This window comes from Apis mellifera, linkage group LG6 (assembly GCF_003254395.2).
Source record: "Apis mellifera strain DH4 linkage group LG6, Amel_HAv3.1, whole genome shotgun sequence".
NCBI classification, from domain to species: Eukaryota; Metazoa; Arthropoda; class Insecta; order Hymenoptera; family Apidae; genus Apis; species Apis mellifera.
In genome coordinates this window covers 8,117,965-8,141,619 of record NC_037643.1, presented here as the reverse complement: position 1 = coordinate 8,141,619, position 23,655 = coordinate 8,117,965, and the positions used below count along the sequence as shown (strand labels likewise).

The 23,655-nt window shown below is 38.8% G+C and overlaps 2 protein-coding genes and 1 non-coding gene across 8 annotated transcripts in view; all 3 read left to right on the top strand.

Moving 5' to 3' along the window:
• The window catches only part of LOC408890 (protein groucho), a 121,384-nt gene extending 115,777 nt beyond the window's left edge, over positions 1–5,607 (top strand). For all 3 annotated transcript variants that reach the window (XM_006565410.3, XM_392421.7, XM_006565411.3), the window contains 4 exons: positions 77–332; positions 588–863; positions 1,748–2,351; positions 2,567–5,607. In XM_006565410.3, coding sequence (XP_006565473.1) covers positions 77–332; positions 588–863; positions 1,748–2,351; positions 2,567–2,674 — 1,244 coding nt within the window. In that variant the 3' untranslated portion in view covers positions 2,675–5,607. The remainder of the gene's footprint in view (positions 1–76; positions 333–587; positions 864–1,747; positions 2,352–2,566) is intronic.
• A 1,468-nt stretch (positions 5,608–7,075) lies between these two features.
• LOC408891 (methyl-CpG-binding domain protein 2) lies at positions 7,076–9,384 on the top strand. Of its 4 annotated transcripts, none has more exons than XM_006565412.3 (5): positions 7,076–7,466; positions 7,662–7,803; positions 8,156–8,209; positions 8,688–8,900; positions 9,170–9,384. In XM_006565412.3, the coding sequence occupies exons 1-5, from the start codon at positions 7,336–7,338 to the stop codon at positions 9,266–9,268; spliced, it is 639 nt and encodes a 212-aa protein (XP_006565475.1). In that variant the 5' UTR covers positions 7,076–7,335; the 3' UTR covers positions 9,269–9,384. The 4 variants fall into 4 exon arrangements, with proteins under 4 accessions (XP_006565475.1, XP_392422.2, XP_003250634.1 ...); XM_392422.7 differs by having other exon boundaries at positions 8,688–8,933; XM_003250586.4 differs by lacking the exon at positions 8,156–8,209.
• A 13,692-nt stretch (positions 9,385–23,076) lies between these two features.
• Mir9884 (microRNA 9884) lies at positions 23,077–23,161 on the top strand. Its single transcript, NR_127365.1, has one exon. It is a non-coding gene; the product is annotated as a microRNA 9884 (primary transcript).
• Positions 23,162–23,655: the final 494 nt, after the last annotated feature.

The window sequence follows — 23,655 nt, the reverse complement described above, 5'->3', positions numbered from 1 at the left end:
ATAATAATACATTTCCGTATCAATTACGATGATGGAAAATAGGGCGAGGATCTGAGGATGAATGTATGGTCGACAGGTGGTAGCAGCTCCGGGTCCGGTGGTCTGAAACCATCGAGTTCCAGCAAACCACTGGTCTCGGCTTCGGCGGTCGGCCCTTATCCGCCGCACTATCCGCCGCCACATCATCCACCCGCAGGACCTCATGTGGACGTGCTGGGTTATCCCCCAGCCCTGAATGGATATCCCGCAAGACCGCCTCTTCAGCAACTCTACGATCCTCACGGAAGCATGAGGGCTCCTCTTGGACCTCTCGGTGTACCCGGTGGAAAACCGTAAGCGCTTTTCTCGCCAATCCCTTCCTATTCGCGCGTTTCAATAACCGAACGTAAAATTCGATAAAACTTCAAAATTGATTTGAACGTTGATCTCGTCTGGAATCTAGAGAACCTTGGAAAGAATACAATCTTTATTTCTAGAATGTTTAAACTGAGGAATATATTACCCTCCTTCTTTTCCATTCACGAAGATCTAATGAATTCGATTAAGAAAGAAAGAAAGAGAATATATGAAATTGTTTTGTCTTGCAGCGCGTACAGTTTCCACGTGTCGAGCGAGGGCCAGATGCAGCCTGTTCCATTCCCTCACGACGCTCTAATTGGACAAGGAATACCGCGTCATGCACGCCAGATAAATACCCTGACGCACGGGGAGGTGGTGTGCGCGGTGACGATCTCGAATCCGACTAAATACGTTTACACGGGTGGCAAAGGATGCGTCAAGGTCTGGGACATCAATCAGGGCGGGAGCGGTAGCGCGAAACACGTTTCGCAGCTTGATTGCTTGCAACGAGACAACTACATCAGGTTGGTTAAACGTTACGTTTCGCGCTGCGTCGCATTAACTTTACACGCCGTCTGGCAAACGCGGCAGATCCGCCGCTGAATAAATTCCGATTAGGCAACGCCATTGCGGTCTCGTTTACTTACCAACCGTTGATACGTGTAATTTCGAGGGAGGGGAGGGGGGTGGCGGGTCTAGTTAAGCGCGGTGGATACAAGGTAGTTTGAAACGGTGTCAGTGAAACCCTTATCTCGGCTTTGAGAGCCGTTGATTGCTTCAAAATTGAACTGTATCGGGGGAACTTGAACGAGTTTAACCGCCATGTTAGACATTCGGTGATCGATATCGGTGTCGGGTATTGAAAACACTGCTATATATATATAACGGTTAATATCCGGATCTTACTTTCCATATCTACTTTCGCCTCTCGAAACTATTCGAACTATTTGAAACCGACGTTGGCTCGGTTTCGACGTTTTAACGATACATGGAACTTTAACAGATTTTCAAAACGGTTTCGGTGTTTGCATTTGCGCGCGAAAGCTAATATTAAATTTCTAATCTTGGGCAGACCGTGGTGGTGGGTTAACTTGCCTCTCTCCTCCCCCTATCTATCCATCCATATTTCGAACGCACTTAAACTATTAACACATCCTATAACCGCATCGCTTTCCATCGCGATATTTCATTCAAAGCTGCGTGATGGCATCGATCGTCGTCCGCCCCCCATCATTTATTTTATATCCTCGGGAAAACGTTAACAGCTTGCAATTGAAAATTCGTTATCACGATCCACGTAGCAATTGATACCTCGAACGAGTCAAATCTAACTCTCTGAAAAGAGAAGATGAATAAACAAATAAATAAAAACGTTAACACTAATATTATGATTCTTTGTTGAAAACAGATCGGTGAAATTATTACCAGATGGGAGAACATTAATCGTAGGCGGCGAAGCGAGCAACCTCAGTATCTGGGACTTGGCGAGCCCAACGCCAAGGATCAAAGCGGAATTGACCTCGAACGCGCCAGCTTGTTACGCTTTGGCTATCTCCCCCGACTCGAAAGTCTGCTTCAGTTGTTGCAGCGACGGGAACATCGCCGTCTGGGATATACAGAATCAATCTCTGCTCAGACAATTCCAAGGTCACACGGACGGCGCCTCCTGCATCGACATATCGGCGGACGGGTCGAAATTGTGGACCGGCGGACTGGACAACACTGTCCGCTCATGGGACCTAAGGGAAGGAAGGCAATTGCAACAGCACGACTTCACCTCCCAGATATTCTCGCTCGGCTATTGCCCTACCGGCGAGTGGCTCGCGGTGGGAATGGAAAACTCGAACGTCGAGGTGTTACATGCCACGAAACCGGACAAATATCAGCTCCATTTGCACGAGTCTTGTGTACTTTCGTTACGTTTCGCTACCTGCGGTAAATGGTTCGTTTCGACGGGCAAGGATAATCTCCTCAACGCGTGGCGCACACCTTACGGGGCCTCGATATTCCAGGTGAAGTTTCAACTCATCCTGCTTTCGATGATATGGGTTGTATAAAGAAGTTTCTTTTATAGAGTGACAAATATTATTATTTTATTATATTAAGAAAAAATTTTTGTATCTTATCGACTTCATTCGTTAATAATAGATATAATATTCAAGATGTGTAAATATTCGAGAGAATATTATGTGACGATATCTAACAAAATAATTTCATGTTGTTACAGTCGAAGGAATCTTCGTCGGTGCTCAGTTGCGATATTTCTACAGACGACAAGTATATCGTGACTGGATCAGGTGATAAGAAAGCTACAGTGTACGAAGTGATATACTGAACAGTTACATGATCGATGCGACATTGAGACACTGGATGGAACACATCGTCGAGTGTACTACGCTTTTACATTAGTTCGTATGAGAGACAAAGAGGGTTCTGTTCCAAGAATACGCATCAAAGATTAAATTGAAACTCTGACAAAGTATGTTGTGGAGGGAGAACTTTTGTGAAACGAGTAATATATATATATATATGTATATGTATATGTATATGTGTATGTATTATATATATATATACGTTAGCGTGTGTTATATTTGTTAAATTTGAATCACGCGCAAACGGTTCTCGTATTGCACACACGAGGAGGAAAAGGAACAGAGATATGAGAGAGAAGCTGCGAACTGAAGTTATATTATATGAATATGTATATATATATATATGTATATATACATATATATATACATATATATATGTGTATACATATATAAGGTGGCAGAACATTTTAGTTATTTAAGATTGTATAAAACATATGGTTATAAATAGGCCAAGAAGATGATTATGAATGAGACTATACGTGATAAAACGTATATATATATATATATATATATATATACATTCGCACGGATAATTATGTGATCCGCGATTGTGTTCGACTTCTTTGACATGAAGTCGCTTGTGTAATATGTTACTAATGTAATATAGAGTTTTACGACAAAAACTATTCATTACGTGCGATTGTGAGAGAGAGATGCAAGGCGAAATATTATTTTCTCCGCGCGTGATGCCCTCGTGCTTTACTATATGATCGACGAAAGAACGAATTGAGATGTTTGAGAGAGAGAGAGAGAGAGAGAAAGAGAGATTGTATGTACGTATACACGATCTAACATGTAGACCTGTCGAAGTAGAAATGTGTGTTGCAAAATTCTACGTAATGTAATCGGACACACAACGCATAGAAGCAAGAACGATTTTAATTCGAGGATAGAGAAAAACGTAGGTCTATATCGAACCGATGTAATTTTTTGATCGTGCTAAGATTGTGTAAAGGAAAATGAGGTTTTTTTTTTCGTGTGAGCCTCGAACATTTCCATTGCGAGAAAGAGTATGAGAGAGAGAGAGAGAGAAAGAGAGAGAAAAGATAAAAAAAAAAGAAAAAAAAAGTAAACTCATATTCCGAAAATTTGTACTCGTATAGAAGTTTCAGTTACGAATATTTTTCTCGTTTTTTCGTTGCTATTCTGTATATCGGTACTGCAGCTACCACTCGTAACTATATGTTCTGCGGTAACTGTGAGAAATTGTGAAAGGCACGAAAAAGAAGGCTGAGGTGGGAGAACAATAGGATATGGATATGATGATGATGATGATAATGATGATGATCTCTCGAGTAATTTTTTTTGTAGCAAAAGAAAACAGAGCGCTTAGAGCGGACGAAAAAAGATTTTTAAAGATTTTTCTTTTTCTGACGCAACGTAATTGGTATCGCCAAAAGAAAAATATTCTTTACGAGGCACAAGTACATCGTATCTTGTTCGTGGCCGATGCCAAACGAAGATCGTTATGTGTATATTTAACGAAGATGAATCAATCTATTTATATTTTACAATTGAAAATTTTATTATACGAATATGAATCGAAATGAAATGGAATCATTGTGCATATGTTCGACCGACGAACTAAATACTAAATATGAGATGTATTTATGATGATCTATTTTTATCTTATTATTATTATTATTATTGATTTACGATGAATTTGAATCTCTGATCTGACAATGTTGCGGACTATATGCGATGTACTTTTTACGTATTGTACCATTCGCGAGGAAACGCTAGTTTCACATGTATTCCACCAACACGTGACGAAATTAAAATTCTATCCAATGGGGAAATCGATCCAAGTATTGAAACCTGAATTGTAGAGAAGCTTACGATTGCGTTACCGTTAACTGCCACATCAACGAGGCATCAACGCTATTCTTTTATTCCACGAATAGAAAACACACGGGCCCATTCACCGTTCCCAAGCACGTTTATTCCGCGAGATATTCGTGCGAAAAATATTTTTGTGACGATCCCTTAGGTTTAATTTCTTAGCGACTTGATCGATGCGAGACACACGTACCTTGCGATTCAATTTATATATCTTGAACAAAAAGATAAATTTGCGCCAAGTACACGCGGTTAACGATTTCTTCGATGCCTGCCAGGCATTTGAAATTAATAGGGTATATATAGGTTATTATTCGCGTTATTATTCGGATTTTAAAATGGTAAAAGCAGGGGATGCATAATGGAGATTTATATTTTGTTACAGAAATACAACCACACGTTTTACATTTGCTGTGATCGTCGTAGAATCGACGCTGTATACTGCCGAATCAATGTAGAAAAAAGAAAAAAAAGTATAAAAAAGAAAAAAAAATATTTAAAAAAAAAAAAGGAATAAGAAAACTAATACGAATTACGTGTCGCGATAGAGGGATAAAATAGAGAATAGAAAAATAAAGATGGAAGAAAATGTGCGAGAAAACAGATAGATTTTCGACGAGCACAGCTCCGATGATAGACCAATAGAAACAACGATACCTCAAGAAGACTCAATAGTTAATTATCTCTTTAACGATTAACTTGTACAGAATCGATATTCTTTTACAGTAAATAATTACGCATACCCGCATACAATTGCATACACACAGATGCAGGTTAGGAAGAACAGAGCGAAATTGTGATTCAAACATTCGCTAATATAAAGTAAAAAAAAAAACAAATTTTCTGTCCCACGTTTCATTGAATTGTGTCTCCGCGCTCGCAATTTGCACTCCGTGTGTACGAAAGCGATTAGAAATATGCGTTTCCAGCCAGAACAAGAAGTGAAAAAAGAAAAAGCAAAAGACAAGTGTTAATCCTTTCCAAGCACAGTTCATGTTGTTCCTATAGCTACGCGAAAATTGTTTCTTTCGACAATTAAATCATCTATATCTATATATTTATAAAGTTTTATTGATCACCATTGACACATCCACTTTCCTTCAATCGTAAAATTCACTTTCGAAGATAAGAAATTCACTTTTATCACAAATATATCGAAAAAACTTGCAAAGAAATTAAATGACGTCGATTCAAATATCACCAATATGGCTGCGACGCATTTAAATAAAATAAATATGGCGAAATAGAACATGTGGCGCCATCTCTCGAGCATTAAAAGCATATTTTTAAAGACCGAACTAAGAAAAGTGAACGGTGGCGCCATCTCTCGAGTATTAAAAGCATCTCTCTAAAGACCGAATAAAGTAAGAAAAGTGAATGGTGGCGCCATCTCTCGAGTATTTAAAGCATCTCTCGAAGACCGAATAAAGTAACAAATGTGAATGGTGGCGCCATCTTTTGAGTATTAAAAACATCTGTCTAAAGCATAATAAAGTAAGAAAAGTGAATGGTGGCGCCATCTCTTGAGTATTAAAAGTATCTCTCTAAAGACCGAACAAAGTAAGAAAAACGAACGGTGGCGCCATCTCTTGATTAAATTTTTAAACAGATTCTTTAATACTCAAAAGATGGCGCCACCATTCACTTTTCTTACTTTGTTCGGTCTTTGAGAGATGCTTTTAATACTCGAAAGATGGCGCCACCATTCACTTTTCTTACTTTATTCGGTCTTTAGAGAGATGCTTTTAATACTCGAGAGATGACGCCACCGTTCACTTTTCTTCGTTCGGTCTTTAAAAATATGCTTTTAATGCTCGAGAGATGGCGCCACCGTTCACTTTTCTTCGTTCGGTCTTTAAAAATATGCTTTTAATGCTCGAGAGATGGCGCCACCGTTCACTTTTCTTCGTTCGGTCTTTAAAAATATGCTTTTAATGCTCGAGAGATGGCGCCACCGTTCACTTTTCTTCGTTCGGTCTTTAAAAATATGCTTTTAATGCTCGAGAGATGGCGCCACATGTTCTATTTCTCCATATTTGTTTTACGATATATTCTATCCTTTTCCTACTATCTTCTATCCTTCCTTTTTGTGTTTCATTTGTGGCATTCTGGAGATGACGTTGATTTTAATTCTATCTCTATCCTTCTTCCACTCATTTGCTTTTGTCTATATAGTCTGCAAAATTTATAATGCTTAAAGAAATCAGTATATAATGTGATTCAATACTTAATTAATTTTATTTATTGATTAAAGAACCTTAATTTAAGAATTTATTCTATTTAATTTTTATATAGATGTAAAAAAAAATTCTAAGCATAAAACAAAAAATTTATTGAACGTTAGGAAAATTTATTAGTTTTATTTATTCATCGCTAGATGGCTCGTCGATGTCCATTAATCGTATAATTTAAAATTACTTATTACCATACTCACCGCTAGGTGGTTATAGCAGGAAAAAAATATTTGTATAATTTAATTTTTTCTTATTCATGAATAACGTTATATTAATGAAAAAAAATATAGCATAAATCGTATTTTTTAATTTACATATAATATAAATTATCACACTAGTCTTAATAAATATTGTAAATGATGGTTCAATAACAGTGTGTAGATACTACCGCCACCATGTAGATAATTATTCGAACTGATGTGCACTAACCTACTCGAATTTAGCGGAACGCATCAATATGGCCACCGGTAGCTGGCTCATGTTCCCGGTCGTTAATTATTTAAATAGTTTCAAAGAACGTGCGAATATATTGAAATAAACACTTCTGCAAAATGAATATGTCAGTGGAAAAAAAGAAATATCCATCGGCACTGCCAACAAATTGGCCGTCCAGAGAAGAGGCTTCGAGAAAAAGCCAAAATCAATTGTCATCTACTGGAAAAGTTGACGTTTATTATTACAGGTACGTTCCATATTTCAAATATTTATTTAAAAGATATTACAATAATATATAAATACTGTATATAGTATATGTATAGTATATAAGAATTGACAAAAACTTATATATATTTTATGTCGATTATAATCATGTTCGAACATTTACTATTGCTTATTCTAACCTTATATAGATTTACGATATCTTGTATCTATTTTTTAGTCGCGGAGTCAGAAATGATGCATCGTTAGTACCACCGATAAGACAAACAGCATCTATATTTAAGCAACCAGTAACTATTTATAAGACGCAGGAAGGAAAAGTAAAAGATATTAAGCATGGAAATCAAGAAAAACCCAAACAAGTTAGTATTTATTACTTATTTCTATTATTACTTATTTTTCTTATGTATATATACGTATTAAATAGTCAAAGTATTACGCCATGTTTTTTTTCCCGACATTCTTCAACCGTAATATTTTTTTTATTAAAAAGAGAAAAATTTGTCAATTTTAAGATTTTATGTCTTATTTATTATACCATTCAATGTTCACAATGTATATAAAATTCATTTGTAATATATCATATCCCTTTAAACATAAATGTAATGCCCCAAGATCTTTAACTGTATGATCAAGTTATAATTTGTAATTTTATTATGGTATTTAATGTTCTCCCTAAATTCTTGTGGTTCAATCATCAAATCATTCGTTTAGGAAGGAGCCGATAAAATTGATGGCAAATATGGCTCCCAAGATAAGCCTAAACAGGTAATATATTGTTCGATGTGCTTGTGGAATCAATAATTATTGTATGTTTCTTTCTATCTATTCGAATACAATATATTTATAAATAGATACTCATAATTGTCAATTTCTTTACAAACAGTTGCATAGTGCATGTATTTTTAGAAAATTTTTTGTTATCTGTGAATGTTTCATAGAAATCAGATTCATAAGGCACATTTTTTAAATGTATTATATGAATTATTATTTAATTCTCTACTCTACATATTTTTCATCTTTTATTGGCCAAAATATAATAGTGCAGGCAATTCAAAAATATAATTTTCTTTATTTCATATATTTCAGCGAATATATTTTGCTTTTGTGATTAAAGTATTTTTCTTTATTAGATTTTTTTATGTGTGTCAATTTATTATTTCATTATTTCGCTGTCTATATAAGATAATACACATTATGTACAAATATGATCAATTATATATAAGTATTCTTTTCAATTTTACAGTTATTTTGGGAAAAACGTTTGGAAGGTTTAAGAGCATGTGATCCAGACGGATTTGAATTCGATGGAATGGATTTACCAAAAAGTTTGAAGCCAGTTGGTCCGTATATTACGGAAGAAACTTTGCTTCAAAGCGTTGCAACTGCATTACACGTTTCGTCTCAACCAGTCACGGGACAAACGGGTTCGAAGACAGCTTTAGAGAAAAATCCCGGGGTATTTCTTAATCCCGATCAACCCCTCGTACAGGTAGAATAGATATTTAGATACCAAATAGGGTGCTTATATTAAACTCAACTTGCGTTACGTGTTACATACACTTAACCAAACATCCTGATCAAACACCCTATTACGGAATGTAAATAATTATGTACTGGAGGTTTGAAAGGGTATATCGACGAAAACAATAGAGAATTTTTAAATCAAACATTTAGCATAACTATCGTCGAAATATAATCTATAAATTAATTTCCTTTTTGTTTCAGGCCGTCTCGATAGCTGACGAAGACATAAAGAGGCAAGAGGATCGAGTTGCTCTAGCAAGGAAAAAGCTACAAGACGCTTTACGATCTATTCCTATATAAATTGTACAATTCTTTTAGATATTTATATTAATTCCCTCACCCTAGTCCTAAGTTCGTTATAAATTATACATCATCCTGATTTTTATAATAAATGTTTTATAAAGAAAGAAAAATAATTCACCACAACATATTTAAGCAATACAATTAAAATAATTTACTTTAATATTTTACTTTGGTTATAATAGTAATAGTTAGAAGTACAATAATGAATAATTTTCAAAACAAATAACAATCATTGCTCTCTCGGTTGCCCGTAATTCCAAGAAAACAAATTCAAAACAGCGACAAAACTTTTTGTTTAACGATTAAGAGAAGAGTTCAGCGAATGAATCAGCCTAGTGTTGTTATTAAATTTTCGTTACGAGCCGATGATAATATTTATGAACGGTTCGAGTATCACGGTCATTCGCCATCTGGTCGGATTTTCGGCGTAGTCGGAAAATTGAGAAGGGCCTGGCCGCGAGAATTCATCGATTCCTCGGAATGTGTGTTCGACATTGTTGACGGGAATGAAACTGCATCTGGCTTAGCACGGACCGGAAACGAGGACGCATGAAATGATCCTTGAAGCGAGCGGTTTCGCGCGAGAAAAAGTAGGAAACACGCGTGTAACCGAGCCATATGTTCTCTTAATGCATCAATCGTGTCCATTAGCCAGACATCAAATTATACAAGCACGCGACATTTTTACCCCGTATAAAACTTCTTTCCGCTCTGCATCACCATGATACGCGTACAAAAAAAAAAAGAAAAGGAAAAAAAAAAGGAAAAACCAAGACTATTTTCAACTCTAACATTGTCGACTATTGCTTGTATCAAATCAGTGGACTGGTCGAACTTGAATTCGAGGAAAGCCGCGCGAAGAATAGAACGGTTCAATCATTATGTTACCAATGACCTTAACTCGAAAGTGGACGTCACAGGACGGGAAAGTCAGTGACATCGACGGTGCAAGAACAAGCACCTTGATACGCATGCACGATATCAAGGACATCCTCTAGCTATATTCTCGAAACGTCTTTCTCAGCGACACGACAGTAGCTTGGTGTAGTTTTGTAGGATGTCGTCTGGGAATGGGTGCGTGCCCCGGGCCCCGCACAAAAGAATGCCCGGGCAGGTATACGGTTTTCAGGTAAGCACAAGCCAGGTAAGCCAGGTGGTAACCTCTTTTTTCACTCTGTCTGCCCTCTCCTCCTGTCTGCCGTCATTCTCCGAATCCCGGCCTCCGTCCTTTTCTCATCATCGCTCAACAGCTGTTTCCCTCAAGGGTCGTTCTCCCTTATTCCCAGTTGGACGAAAGGAGAAGGAGGAGGAATAGGTATAGGATACGTATATAGGCACATGTCCCACTTTAAATCGTTATAATTCGTCGAACACGTTTGTAGATCCTGTCTAATCGGCCTTACATGCTCTCCTCTTCGGTCTCGCGCGTGTGCGTGTGTTTCAACCGGCGAAGGAAGTCTGATCGAGGATGTGACCCGAATATTCAGCGCGCATTGTCAAGGATACGCTCGTTTCATCCGACTTTTTAACGCGAGGCCGATCCAAGTCGAAAAACTCGATCAGCCTGTATTATCCATGTAGAAATATTCTCCGAGGAATTGTTAATTAGGAAATCTTGTGAAAAAATGATTTAATCGGAATTTATCGCGTTTACATCGGCTTGTAAATATCCCGGTAGCATTCGGTTTTTGTAATTGGATATTTTGCATCGATGGTTCTTATCGCTTATCTGAGAGTATTATCGGTTCGCAGCAGCAATTTCTGCGGACACTTCTCGTTCCACTGTCTAGATTACATTCGGATTTATAAGCAAACGTTTCTTACGCTCTTACATTGCTGTATTTCTATTTTATTTAAACAATATCGTGAAAATTACGTCGCATTCGTGTCGCACAATTTTTATATTATATCGCATTTTATTTTTCTCGTAATATCCTTTAAATAATACATATAATAGTCTTTTCACATTTATTATCTTTTTTCTTTCCAAGTAAATGGAATTACATTTATATAACGCAACAATTTCCGATTTTAATTTTCCTTTTAATCGGTAAAAATTGACGTGAACAATTGTCGTTAAATTTCAATGTTTATCATCAACGATATAGGGAAAGAGGAATACGAGGATATGAAAAATACTGGTAGTATGGAAATAATTGGTCGACAGTTGGCGTTGATATATCAACGATCGGCCAATTTTCTAATTCTTTTACACTTGGCACCGACCGAATGCATCCGTAGAAACTTGTTTGCTCCCATTTTATCAAGCCCCATTAAGCAATTATTAAGCCGGCCACGAATGCCCCGATACACCTTAATGCGAATTAACTGCATATTTCATACATAATCGTTAAAAATCGGTATGGAATCGGTTTCGCTTTCGTACACCGTAATTCGCAAAGTGTATATACGTACAATAAACCAGATAACAGGGCGAGAACAATCGAACGCATTAAACTGTATTCATTTCACGTATCCCGTGGCCGGTGTACCACCGATAAAACTTAATCCCTGCTTAAACGCCGTTGCGGTTGATAGAATATGCGCGTTCGCGGTTAAACTCGTCACCGGACTTGTAACACGAAACGAAAGGATCCGCGTTTTGCTCCCCATTTGTTTCGAATCTCTCTCTCCTCTCTCTTTCTCTCTGGTAAAATTCCACGTGGTGGAAATAATTATCCACGGACTCCAGGTGTCTCCTCCACTCGCCTCTCCAAGCCTCGATCGAATTTAGATTAGATTTTGTTGTTTTCGCGACGTGACGCGCGTAAACACACGCGACAGCCACTGATTAGAGAATCGGGTCTCGTTAAAGTAGCCGCGTGTTCGATTTTCGTCTTGATTTTGATCCGTTCGGACTTTATCCTTGTTTATGAGAAATATCGAATCGGTGTTTCGTTTGGATATAATAATTTACATTTGTGATTTAAGCGAAATGAAGGAAATTCGTGGAATTTCTTTTTTTTTTTTTTTTGTACGAATAAGAGATACACGAAATGGTAGAAATTGTTTGAAATGCGATTATCGGATGAATAATGAAACTTTTATGAGGAACTCTTTGAGGGGAGAAAATATTTTATAAAAGATAGATGACGCTATGTAAAAGCTTTTAATGAATTTATAGGAAATTAGATTTTTAAAGGAATAAAACGGGTTGAAATATGACGGGAAAGCTGTATTATAAATTGTAATGGTTTTTATTTTTGATTAAATAAATTCGTTTTTAGTATGGCCACACGACTTTACACATTATGCCCTTTAAAAGCCGCAATTAAGGGCATAACCGTAAATTAAGTACTGTTTTTTTTTTCTTTTCTTTTCTTTTTTTTTTTTTTCGACGAAAAAGTACAGTTTTGTGAAAGATAATTATATTTTTCATACTCTTCATACACACAACATTTTTACGTTATGTACGAAGATAAAGTGAGAGAAACTTTTCTCAAGCTCGAGAACCTGGCTTGAATGGTGTTATAAGAAAGAAAATTGAATTTGAGCAAACTAGTGCACTCAGTGGATAAAGTACCTTGGTACACGAGCTTATAAAAGGCAATAAAATTTATATTTTCATTTTTCACATCTATATTTCCTTTTTATAAACGTATATTAACAAATTGCAATATTTTGCAGCAACAGTGGCAAAATGAAAATAAAAATTGAAAATTATTTTATCATTTAAAATATTTAAACTCCTTGAAATTAAAGAAATTTACTTGCGGACAAATGTTTATATCACTCAAATTTCATTATTGCGCTTGATACGAGGAAGAAATGTTGGGAATCAACAGATGGTGAAAAATTTATTCCTATCGCATTTCTTATTTTTAAAATAACGAGAGCGAGTTTTAATTTGTAAAATTAATCATGAGTCTCTGACTATTAACTTTCGAATTCCAGCGATCCATGGACAATCCGCACACTTTAAGAATGATCCCTGGCATGAAATATTCTTGACACCATTGAACGAGTTCATCGTATTATTATTATTATATACGGGAATCCCGAAATTTTCGTCTCGGTTCATCCTAAGTAATTTTAAGAATTTATATTTTTCTTCGCGCGATGAGCTTTATCGACCGATTCTTCGAGCTTTCATGTATATCGTAATTCCTCGCAGTTCGACGAACTAAAATTGGATGGGAAGATTCTATCTGGCACGTATCGCGGATTGTATCTCTGGTTATGTCGAACCGCACTCCCATATAAATAGAAACGCCACTATGTCCTGTTATCGATCTTTTCAGCTCCGCTTCGACCAAGGATGACCGTGCATACGACAAAATGATATCATAGAGCGGAAAATATTCCTAGAAATTCTTAGGAAAAAAAATCACGAATATTGAACATATGCCAAACATATGGCAAATTATTTGGCGATCAATGGTCAGCTGAGTTATAAAAGGGGAATTAACTCAGCTCAGGTAACGAAAGGTAACGGAAAACAGAATATAAGGTTCCCACAAGGAGACACAATGGAACAATAGAGAAGAAAGAATTTATATCGAAGACCTTTTGTTTCGATGAAAATTTGTATTAAATTTAAAAAAAAACGGTAAAACGTTAAAACCTGAATTTATTATGATTTATTACGGCTGACCCTTATAAATAACTAAATTTCTTTCTTCTCGTTTTTTTGTCGTCAAATATTTTATTTTATTTTCTTTCTTTCCTTTTTTTTTTTTTTTTTTTTTTTTTTTTGCAGTTCGAGAGGAAACAATCAATTTCAACGAGATGCAACGGATAAACATCATCAACTTGCAAGAGGTCTTTTGAAGAAGGCGTTGGTTCCTCCATCGTTCTCGACGGAAGAACAGCTGGGGACCTTCGACTCCCAACTGTTATACGTAATCGATGTCGACTGACTTTCTCTCTCGTGGGCCCGCCAGACGAGAGCGATGGATAGGAGAGAACTGGTCGCTTTACCAATCTCGTATTTCCAGGCATACGTTAAAGAAAAGAAAAAAAAAAATCTTTCATAATCGCCCAACCGCTAAATTTAAATGCCAATTAAGAAATCGTCATTGGAGTGTAATTATATAGACGAGTTCGATTGAACGGTCCCGCGTTATCCTTCCATTTCGCCACGAACCTTTCGTAACGACGAGGCCATGCCTCCACAAAATTTCTTTTTTTAACGTGATCAATCGACAAAGCGCGAGCGAGACGCGAGCAGCTCCAGCTGATCCTGATTTCCACCGACACTCCAAGTCATTAAACTTCCGTTCTCGTTCTAGACCGATCCAGATGTACAATACACACACATACACACACGCACACACACACACACATATGCCCTACATGCCCTATCCCTTATATGCGTATACATACACGTGCACGTGGAAACGTACACACGGGAGGCCATCAAGCTTGGCTCATGGTTTCCGTCTGGCCCATTGTTCGTTTCGTTTCAGAGGCCAGAAAAAAGTCGCTCAGATCGAAATCTATTGAACCGTCTGAAAAGCGAGCTCTTTTCTTCTCCTTTGCCGCGTGCTCCCTTTTCTGCGTCCTCCTTCGTCGTCTCGCTCCCTCCTCCTTTCAATTTGCACGTTCTCTGTCCTCTTCTCTGATCACCCTTCGTTTCTTCGTCATTCTCTCTCTCTGTCTCTCTTTCTCTTCCCTTCCGCCAGCCCTAGTGGCCCATCCTTCTCGTCTCGTACACGAGACTTTAAATTCGTCGGGGGGTGTCGCAAGATTCATAGGGAATCGAGGCTAACGTCTCCGGGGGATCAGCGAAATGTCAAAAGCGTACGCACGAAATTTCATCGACGATTCGTTTCTCTTGGAACGGGTTTCAAGGCGAGAGAAATTTCTGTCGATAAAGTGAAGAAGTTCGTACTGTATACCGTGAAGTACGCAGCAAGTATCGGTCGGTATGTTGCAAACTTCACGTTTCTTCTCGTGGTTCGTTCGTCGTAGAAAAATGTTTGCTCGGTTTGAAGGAGACTGAGTAATTAAAAATCCCGTTAGGTTTCTTAAGGAATCGGGGAATTAGTAACCTCGTGAAACTATTAAAATGGAATATACTATGTGGAGAATGGAAATAATATATTTTAATGGATTGTTTGTTTATTATTAGCTATTTACTATAGGGTAATAGGGAAAAATCTATATTACTAAATCTATATTTACTAAATAGAAATTTAATGATACAATGTTACTTTTGTGTAAAAATAAAATTCACTTGTAAATTTTAGAAATTTTTTATTGAGATATTTTATTACTGTTATATTCTCTAGTCTACTTGTATTATTAAATTCTCATGAATAATTGTACAATGAAATTCAAATAATCAACGAGATTTAAATTATATTACGTCAAAATAATATTTGTCAAAATAATAACACGTGATAAATATTAATTTTAACTTTTTCTCTAAATTTGCCCCCGTATATCTACACCATTGTCCAAGGTACTTCGAATTCTCTTTGCAAACGCATCCTAGAAACTGATCGTGAATCGTTTTCTGTTTCTTGTTCGCTCGAAAGTGCCGACTATAAACACAAAGGGTATTGGTAATCACGTGAATGTTAGGTGTAAATAAATCTTCTATCGAATTTATAGCTAATTTGTGGCTCCACGCTGTCTTAACGAACCATTCCTAATCGCTGTAAAATTTCCATATGAAATATACTAACCTGTATTCCAATAAGGCACAGAATCACGAAGATCTTGAATCGAGGTTATGTAGAGATTTTCGTCTTTGAAGTAAATTTTTTCACATTTAACTATTATCTTCTTACACTACATTTCCAATTTAATATATTTATTATTTTAATCAAGAACGTTTTAAACCACGTAATAATTTAACCACAAAGAATCTCACATCAAAGATTCGAAAGTGTTTAAATCTTGCTGACATACGTGTTCCTCAATTAATCCTTATTTTTCACGGTTCCCAACCTTGAGTATTCACCGCTCGAATTTTCGAACTCTCAATGCACGCCATCCTATAGGCCAACTGAAGCTCGGTTTACAACGTATACAACACATATGAATGCTTCTTTACAATCGATAGAAATAGCGATAGAAGTCTAAATTTATCAGAAAACAAATTCTTATATAATATCGAGGAACAGGAAAAATCTAGTAAAATACTATTTCGACTTTATTTAAAATTTCTCAAAAATAGAGAAAAGTAAGTTTGAAGTGATTGGCAGTTCGATTACATCGAAGCAAGAATCGAATTGTAACAGGATACGGATTCGTGTAATATTCCCGACTTCTTAACTAGTAAAAACAGAGATCAAGGAAAGGTGAGAGCAGGAAAGGTGACAAGTGTTATAGACTGCGGTCAGAAGCACATTCCGCGAATGGACCGAGCACGGTATATTTAGAAAGGAGGCAGTTTATCCGCGCTATCATCGTTTACCATGCTATTTATGCGTTTTCGCCGTTGTGCAACGGCCTTACGGCCGCTGCCTATGCTGACCCCGCTCGATGGACGTCGTTGCGTGGGTGGCCGCCGAATTTCGTGGTTAACCAGATATTGGGATAGATAGTCGATCAATATTGTCAGCACCGACCGGTTCTCTGGTTTCCTACTCGTGAATCACAGCGAGATTTAGCTAAGTAATCGCTCAATCGTTATCTAACCTTTTTTTCAACCGACTATTATCCTCGATAGATTCATTCCGAGATATCCGTCAATTTTCTACACCGTTTCCATCAAAATAACAAATAAACTCGCGATACCCAACAATCAACTAGCATCGAGGACGACAAAATTCGCCGAAAAAGTGGAATTCAAAAGTATGACAAGGATACACCTTGACATGGCGTCTAACTCTTATTTACCCTCGGCTGGCTCGGTGGCCAAGCGTGATCGTATTAAAATTCACACCTCGTTCACCCCGATGGCACGCGAAACGGATCGCACACGCTCGAGGCGGTATCGTATGGGTGCTAGCCGCGAGCAATACGGCCCTGCCCTTCAGACACGCCGTTCGGCGACAAGACGTGCGTCGGCTCCACCACCGCCGCCACCATCGTCGTCGTCGTCGTTGTCGTCCTAGCAGTCTTGGTCGACTCACAGGCCAGCAATGCGGTTCTCCCCCGTTACACCCCGTCGATCGAAATCGAACGAAATATTCCCCTCTCCTCTCTCTCTCTCTCTCTCTCTCTCTCTCTCTCTCTCTCTCTCTCTCTCTCTCTCTCTCTCTCTCTCTCTCTCTCTCTCTCTCTCTTCTCTTCTCTTCTCTCCATCCTCGCAGCGCCGCGTATACCTTGCTCGCACATACACGATCTCCGGTCCGTATATAGGCGCACGCGAACTCGCTCGATCTGGTATTCGAGCGCGCGTGCGAACGCAAAACGCGAGCCGGTGTGCGCGCAGAAAAATTACCAAGGTGTATTCTGCGAACGCGGCCGCGCGACACTCAGACGCATGCGCGCGCGTGTCTGTGCAGGTGGCGGACGTATGTACGATATACGATATATGTAGGCACGCCGATCTCGCGAGGACACGCCGCCCCGCAGGAGTTGGTGCAGTTTTGCAAAGCGACGACAATGATCGCGCCGTGCAAGGCAACCGGTTGCATGCGCTAAAAATACGGCCGAGCATGCCGAACGTCGAAGAGGAGTTAGCTAATGCGCCAGCCGGCCAGAAACTGTTCCGTTCGTTATTAAGTTAAACACGAGCCGGTTGGCGCCACATCCTGAAACGTGGTTATGAGCGCGTGCCGCTAACCAGCGACTCCCTCGTGTCCGTCTTTAAGGGTCCTTTACATTTAGGGGGACCCCTTAAAGATGTACGTTTTCCGGGGAGTACGTTTCCCTATTTTAGATTTCTTTTTTCGTTCTCTCTTTCTTTTTCTTTCTTTCTTGCTGGATGGAACGAATACCGTTTCTCAACATCCGTCGGGGTGCTGTTGTTCGTAATTACGGAGAGACGCAGATGGAAATCTGTTGAAACGATAGCGTTCGATGGCGTTGATAGGATTCGAGAGGATTGGAGATTGGAGCGCGGGGCTCGACTTTCCGCCGCATAAAGAAACACGTTTTTAAAAGTATGATATTATGGGGCGCGTGATGCATAACGTCGGGTCTGATAAGATATAAATGTAGCATACAGTAGATCGTTATTGCTCGTAATAAGCCGCGACATTAAGAGCCACGCACGATGTGGCTGGTGTTCGGTCACGGCCCGAACAGTATCGTGTTGCAACATCTCCTCTCGGGGCTGCGCTTTCTTCGATCGTTCGCTGCAGAACAGCCGGTAGAGGCTTGTGAAAATGGTAGCCACGAAAACGCGAGGCAACGTGGGCAGAATCGGAGGAGGATTGAGCAGCTGATCCAATTCGCTATTTCTCCGGTCGCTTTTTAAAATTTTAAATTACTACCAACAGATTGCAGTAATTTAGCTTCTATCGTGAATTGTGGATACTTCGATTCGGTTTTCAAGCGATGGAACACGATATTAACCGATTCATCTCGTTGAAATTTTCTAAGCTGTGATCGAAATCTAATTATTTCGCGTCCGTTTTAAACGATTTTGTAAATAACTCGAGAGTAGTATATAGTTACCGAGATTAAGGAAGTTAATAATACATCTGCTCTTTGATGTGAGTAAAAAGTAATAATTGCGTAATATCCATTCGTAATACGAATGCTTGAAATTAGTTAAATTTAAATTTTTCTAAAATTCTCATTTTATTATTTCAGAATCACACGATTTTATTCCAATTCACTCTCTCGTTAAATCAACAATCAAATATGCAGTAGGAGCGGAACGAGCAGAATCCGTTAGAAATAATTCAATTTACCCACATCTCTTCCAATTACGAGACAATGCACAACCGGTGCATTACGTATATTACATTCCTCATACACCTCTTGACTATCTGCATTTAATTTCACTCAGGACTGCAAACCCTTCGCTCGTCTTCCCGCGCCAATTCCAACCTACATACCTCATCGTCAATACGTCGTGTTCAATTCTTGCAGCATCCTGGAAGAGGATAAGCGCGAGCGATGGATAACGTTTTCCATCCCTCCGGGCCCACAATTACATCAAAATTATATCCATCGTCAATTACTCCGACTGATTATGCGGCGATCACTAAATTAATTCGACGAACGGGCACGTGCACGATACTTTCACGCTCGTGTTTCGTGTACAGAAGGCGCGCACATGTCGGGAGAAACCACCCCTTCGGGGTATGACGGGTAAATCGCCGCTCGTTGGTCGATCAGCTCGTCCCCCTTGTAGTCGTTTGGCCGTGATAAAAATGAGCGAATGCGAGCAAAAGTTTCGGAAAACAACGTTTACAGGACAAGTTGCAAGTATTTACGGGCGAGCACGGGAGAGCACGAGCTCGGCAGAAGTCGGCAGGTGCTCATGGCAAAAGGTGGCGTCCCGAAACAGCCTTGAGAGAGAGCAACGGTCGTTGCTTTCGGCAAACAATGAGAAACAAAATTAGTCGCTTTTGCCGAAGGATTAGTAAGAAAGTTAACGGTAAAGAAAAATTTCTTTTTCTCTTTTCCCTTTTCACCATTAATGGTAAAAATTTGAACGATTGGCGACCATTTTGAAAAACCTTGGGATTTTGTCTAAGATATCCTTGTACTTTTTTTTTAAGTAAGTATTTTAAGTAATATATATAATTTTATTTAAGTTTCAACGAATAAGGATAATGGTTTGGTTTGATTGGTATCTAAGCAATTGTGTGCGGATTTTTTCTGTTTCTTTTTCTTTTTTTTCCTTTTTTTTTTTTTTCTTTTTTTGCTTTGAGCAAATAGAAAAGGAAAGTATAAAAAGGAAAGGTTTATTGTCCAAAGATTTTGCTGACACTTGTCGTTTAATCTGCGTTTTATTGGGCATTATTGTTGAATCACGTAGACTTTTAATAAAAGAAATAATATTTTTTTTTTATTTTCCGTGCAATATTTATGCATTCGTGATTATACGAATCCACACTTTTTGTACTTTTATTTAATTTACAATCTTGTAACTTGCTACTTTATAGTAATAATAAAAGAGTTACATACATGGGGCATGCCAATAAAATGCAGCCAACTTTCTCGTATGTTACGTTATAATCCTTTCTTAACATCGTATAGGTAATATCATTTAAAACTATTATTTATTATTAATTTCAACGAAGCAAAAAAATTTTAAGAATAGATATTATCAATACGATATATCAATTTTTTATCTTCTCTTTCATTACTTGTGAAACTGTAATACACGTAAATATTTCTACAACAACGCAAAAGAAACGATTAAATTTTTATCTGAAATTCTTCCTCGTAAATATTATCAACATTTTATTCTTTATAATAATCGAGTATCAATTAATATCAAAAAATAACCAATAAAATTTAAGCTAATGAAAGTTTTCAATATTCTGGAATTATTCTAGCGCGCATCGTCGTCTGTCCTCGACGAGACGGAGGACATGGTCCCGATCGTGTGTGCAGGCCCGACTAAAAATCGAGCAATCGGTCGGTCTGGGGAGAGGACGAAGGGTCGTCGGCAGAGAACAATGGAACACGGTTGCACCTTGGTTCAAGGTCCAAACGGGTGCATTTAGAAATCAGTTTAGATCGAATCCCCCGTTTCGTCGTTAGCAAATATATACATAGGATCGTGCAGGTGGCAATTGCGCGATTCGCGGATTAAGAGATTGAAGATATCGGAAGAAGCGATTACTCGTCCTCCTCGTATCGGATTGACAATTAGTAGAAAGGAGGTGGACAGCTTCTTACATCGTCCGTTTTTATATTACGCGGCGAACTGGTTCCTCTTGAAAATTTATCTTTAAAAAGTATCAAAACTGTTGTTCTTTCATTAGGGTGTGCACTTCATCGCGCTTAATAATTATTTTTTTTCTTTTTTTTTTAACTCGAGAGAAGAATTTTAATAAGTTTTTTTTAGTAGAGTAATTAATGATCACTTTTTCTATTTTTTTTTTTTGCGATTTATCTCTTCTTTCTTTCTTTTTTTACGAGATTTAAGCTTCAATTAATTACAAATTGCATTGAAAATTGTAGCGTTGATCTGCGAACCCCACATTAAGAACGAATTCCTGCATAGTCTGTGGGATCATTGGCGTTGGAGTTCAAGGACGATAGATCGGCGGAACTTAACCTAGCTTAACCGATTCAGAGTGTAGATATTCTTGATACCTCGATTACGGAAAGTTAACCATTCCACGGTGTAATGCGCAGACTATAGCGCAGTGCACTGTGCACGAACGTTGTGCTAAGACATTTCAACAGAAACTTGTTTGGCGGTGTGCTCGTGGAATATCGATCGCAATAAAAAACTCTGTTTTTCTCGTTTCATCGCCGATACTGTATAAATTTATTATATCGCGAGATTCGATCGTATTATAAAACGGATAAAAACAGAAGTTTTGCATCTTTTCTCGAATCGGACGTGGTCGAAATATTTTAATGGACATTTGATCCTGTAAGGCATAATTTATCATATTTAATTTTAATATACGCGTTTTGATTTGATCGATGATCATCGATAAGATGAGTGAAAATTGATGGAACAAATAACAAGTGTAAAATTCGTGAAATTATAAAAATAGGTAATTAAATCATATAAAATGGTGACTTTTTAAGGAGAATCTCACTTTTATATCGGTACCTAGGAGTAGCTGAGATTTCCTTTGAACTACTCTTGACGTCGTATCTAATTTACGGCGTGATAGGAGTCTCAAACGATCCAACTACGGTTTACGACTCGAACGATACCTTGCTATTATTTCTCGAGAGTCGTAAATTTCCTTCCTGTTGCATTTCCTTTCGCCGATGTGCTGCAGTGACTACACGCACCACGAAAAAGAGTACCGACGAATGCGTTTGTTAGGCACCCTATATGCAGACAGAGGTCGTTGACGGGACTGCGGATAGGAAAGGGTGTTGCATCGCGAGGTTAACCGTGAACGGTACGATGCATACAACGAATATTCCTAGAAAATACACTGTTACCACTATAATGGTTTAAAACGAGCCGTTGTATCGAAACACACGTATTTTTCGTTCGTATTTGTTAAAGTTTTCCCTAAATTATAAATTTTATCGATGTATTTTCTAATTAAAAGTGGAAAGGGGAAAAAAGGAAAAGAGAAATGAACGAACGTCAAACTGAGTAGTTTAAATAAAAAATAGAGCTGTAAAAGAAACCTTTTTATTATCGTTAATTAAAATTGCAATCAAACAACAAAACTGAAGGTAGAAATATTGACGGTGAGTAATTAAATTAAGTGAAATTGCATCGACGGAATGAAAGTGCATCCCCTGATCGTGACATTTCGTGTTATCGCGAAGAGATGGAGCTACAATCCCAGGCAGCCCCGGGCTCGCAATCAGCGTTGTTGAAAATCGGTGGTGCAGCCGGTGCTCTAACGTGGATCCATAGGGAAACTTCGCGAAGAGGCAAGAGCACGAGCGGTAACACGGAGGGGGTTGCAAGCCGGTAGGGACGAGTGCACGCGCCCGTATCCGGAGGCGAACGAAGTGTGGCGCTCTCAGCTGGTAGGTGCGCTCGTACTTCGTGCGCCGGTGACGAATAGTAGTGGGGAGGGGTGGTACGGTGCCACGTGACCGTCATGACCAATCACCGAGACGCATAGCCGGCGTCCGGCACATGGCGGCGCACCGGCTTTAGCACCCGCAGTCGCAGTACGTCGCAGTCAGTCGCAGTGGTAACACGAGCGAGAGGGTAGTTGCACGCGCTTGCCTTCGAAAGGAAAGATCGTGGTGAGGGGGAGAGAGCGAGAAAGAGAGAGAACGCAAGTGAGCGTGCAAGATAAAGAGAGAAAGAAGGAACGAAAGAGAGAGCGCGGCGCCCCTTGCCTCCGTTTTCAGTGCTTCAGTCGCGCGACGACGCTCTCGGACGCTTTAGTCAGTCGGTCGGTGACGAAGCTCCCAAACGTGATACACGCGTCGTTACGTTACGTTACGTTACGCCGTTCCGCCGAAGGGGAGAACGAGAGCGAACGAAACAGAGAGAAACAGAAGAGAAGACGAACGAACGAAATTGTATCGGTTGAAACAGATACACGAACAAAGAAAAAAGAAGAAATACGAACATCGCGACGACTTTGACGGTTACAAGTCGTGTTCATAAAAACACGAATCTCTACGAACAGTTCCAACCAGTGCGAATATCGAGAAGGCCATTTTCATAGCACGGCTTTACACGCGGTGAAAGAAAGCGCGCGAGTGAGAGACTGATCGACGAGAAAAGGACGTGCGATTGTGGACACGAGATTACGACGAGTAGTAGCCCACACGTTTTCAGTGTACGAACAACACTCACGTCGTGCGTTCCTCGTACACACGCGCGCACAGAGGACTGGACGAAAAAGGAAGAAGACAGAAACGATCACCGGCGAAGCGACGATTTTATTTTTGTACGGTGCATCGTTGTT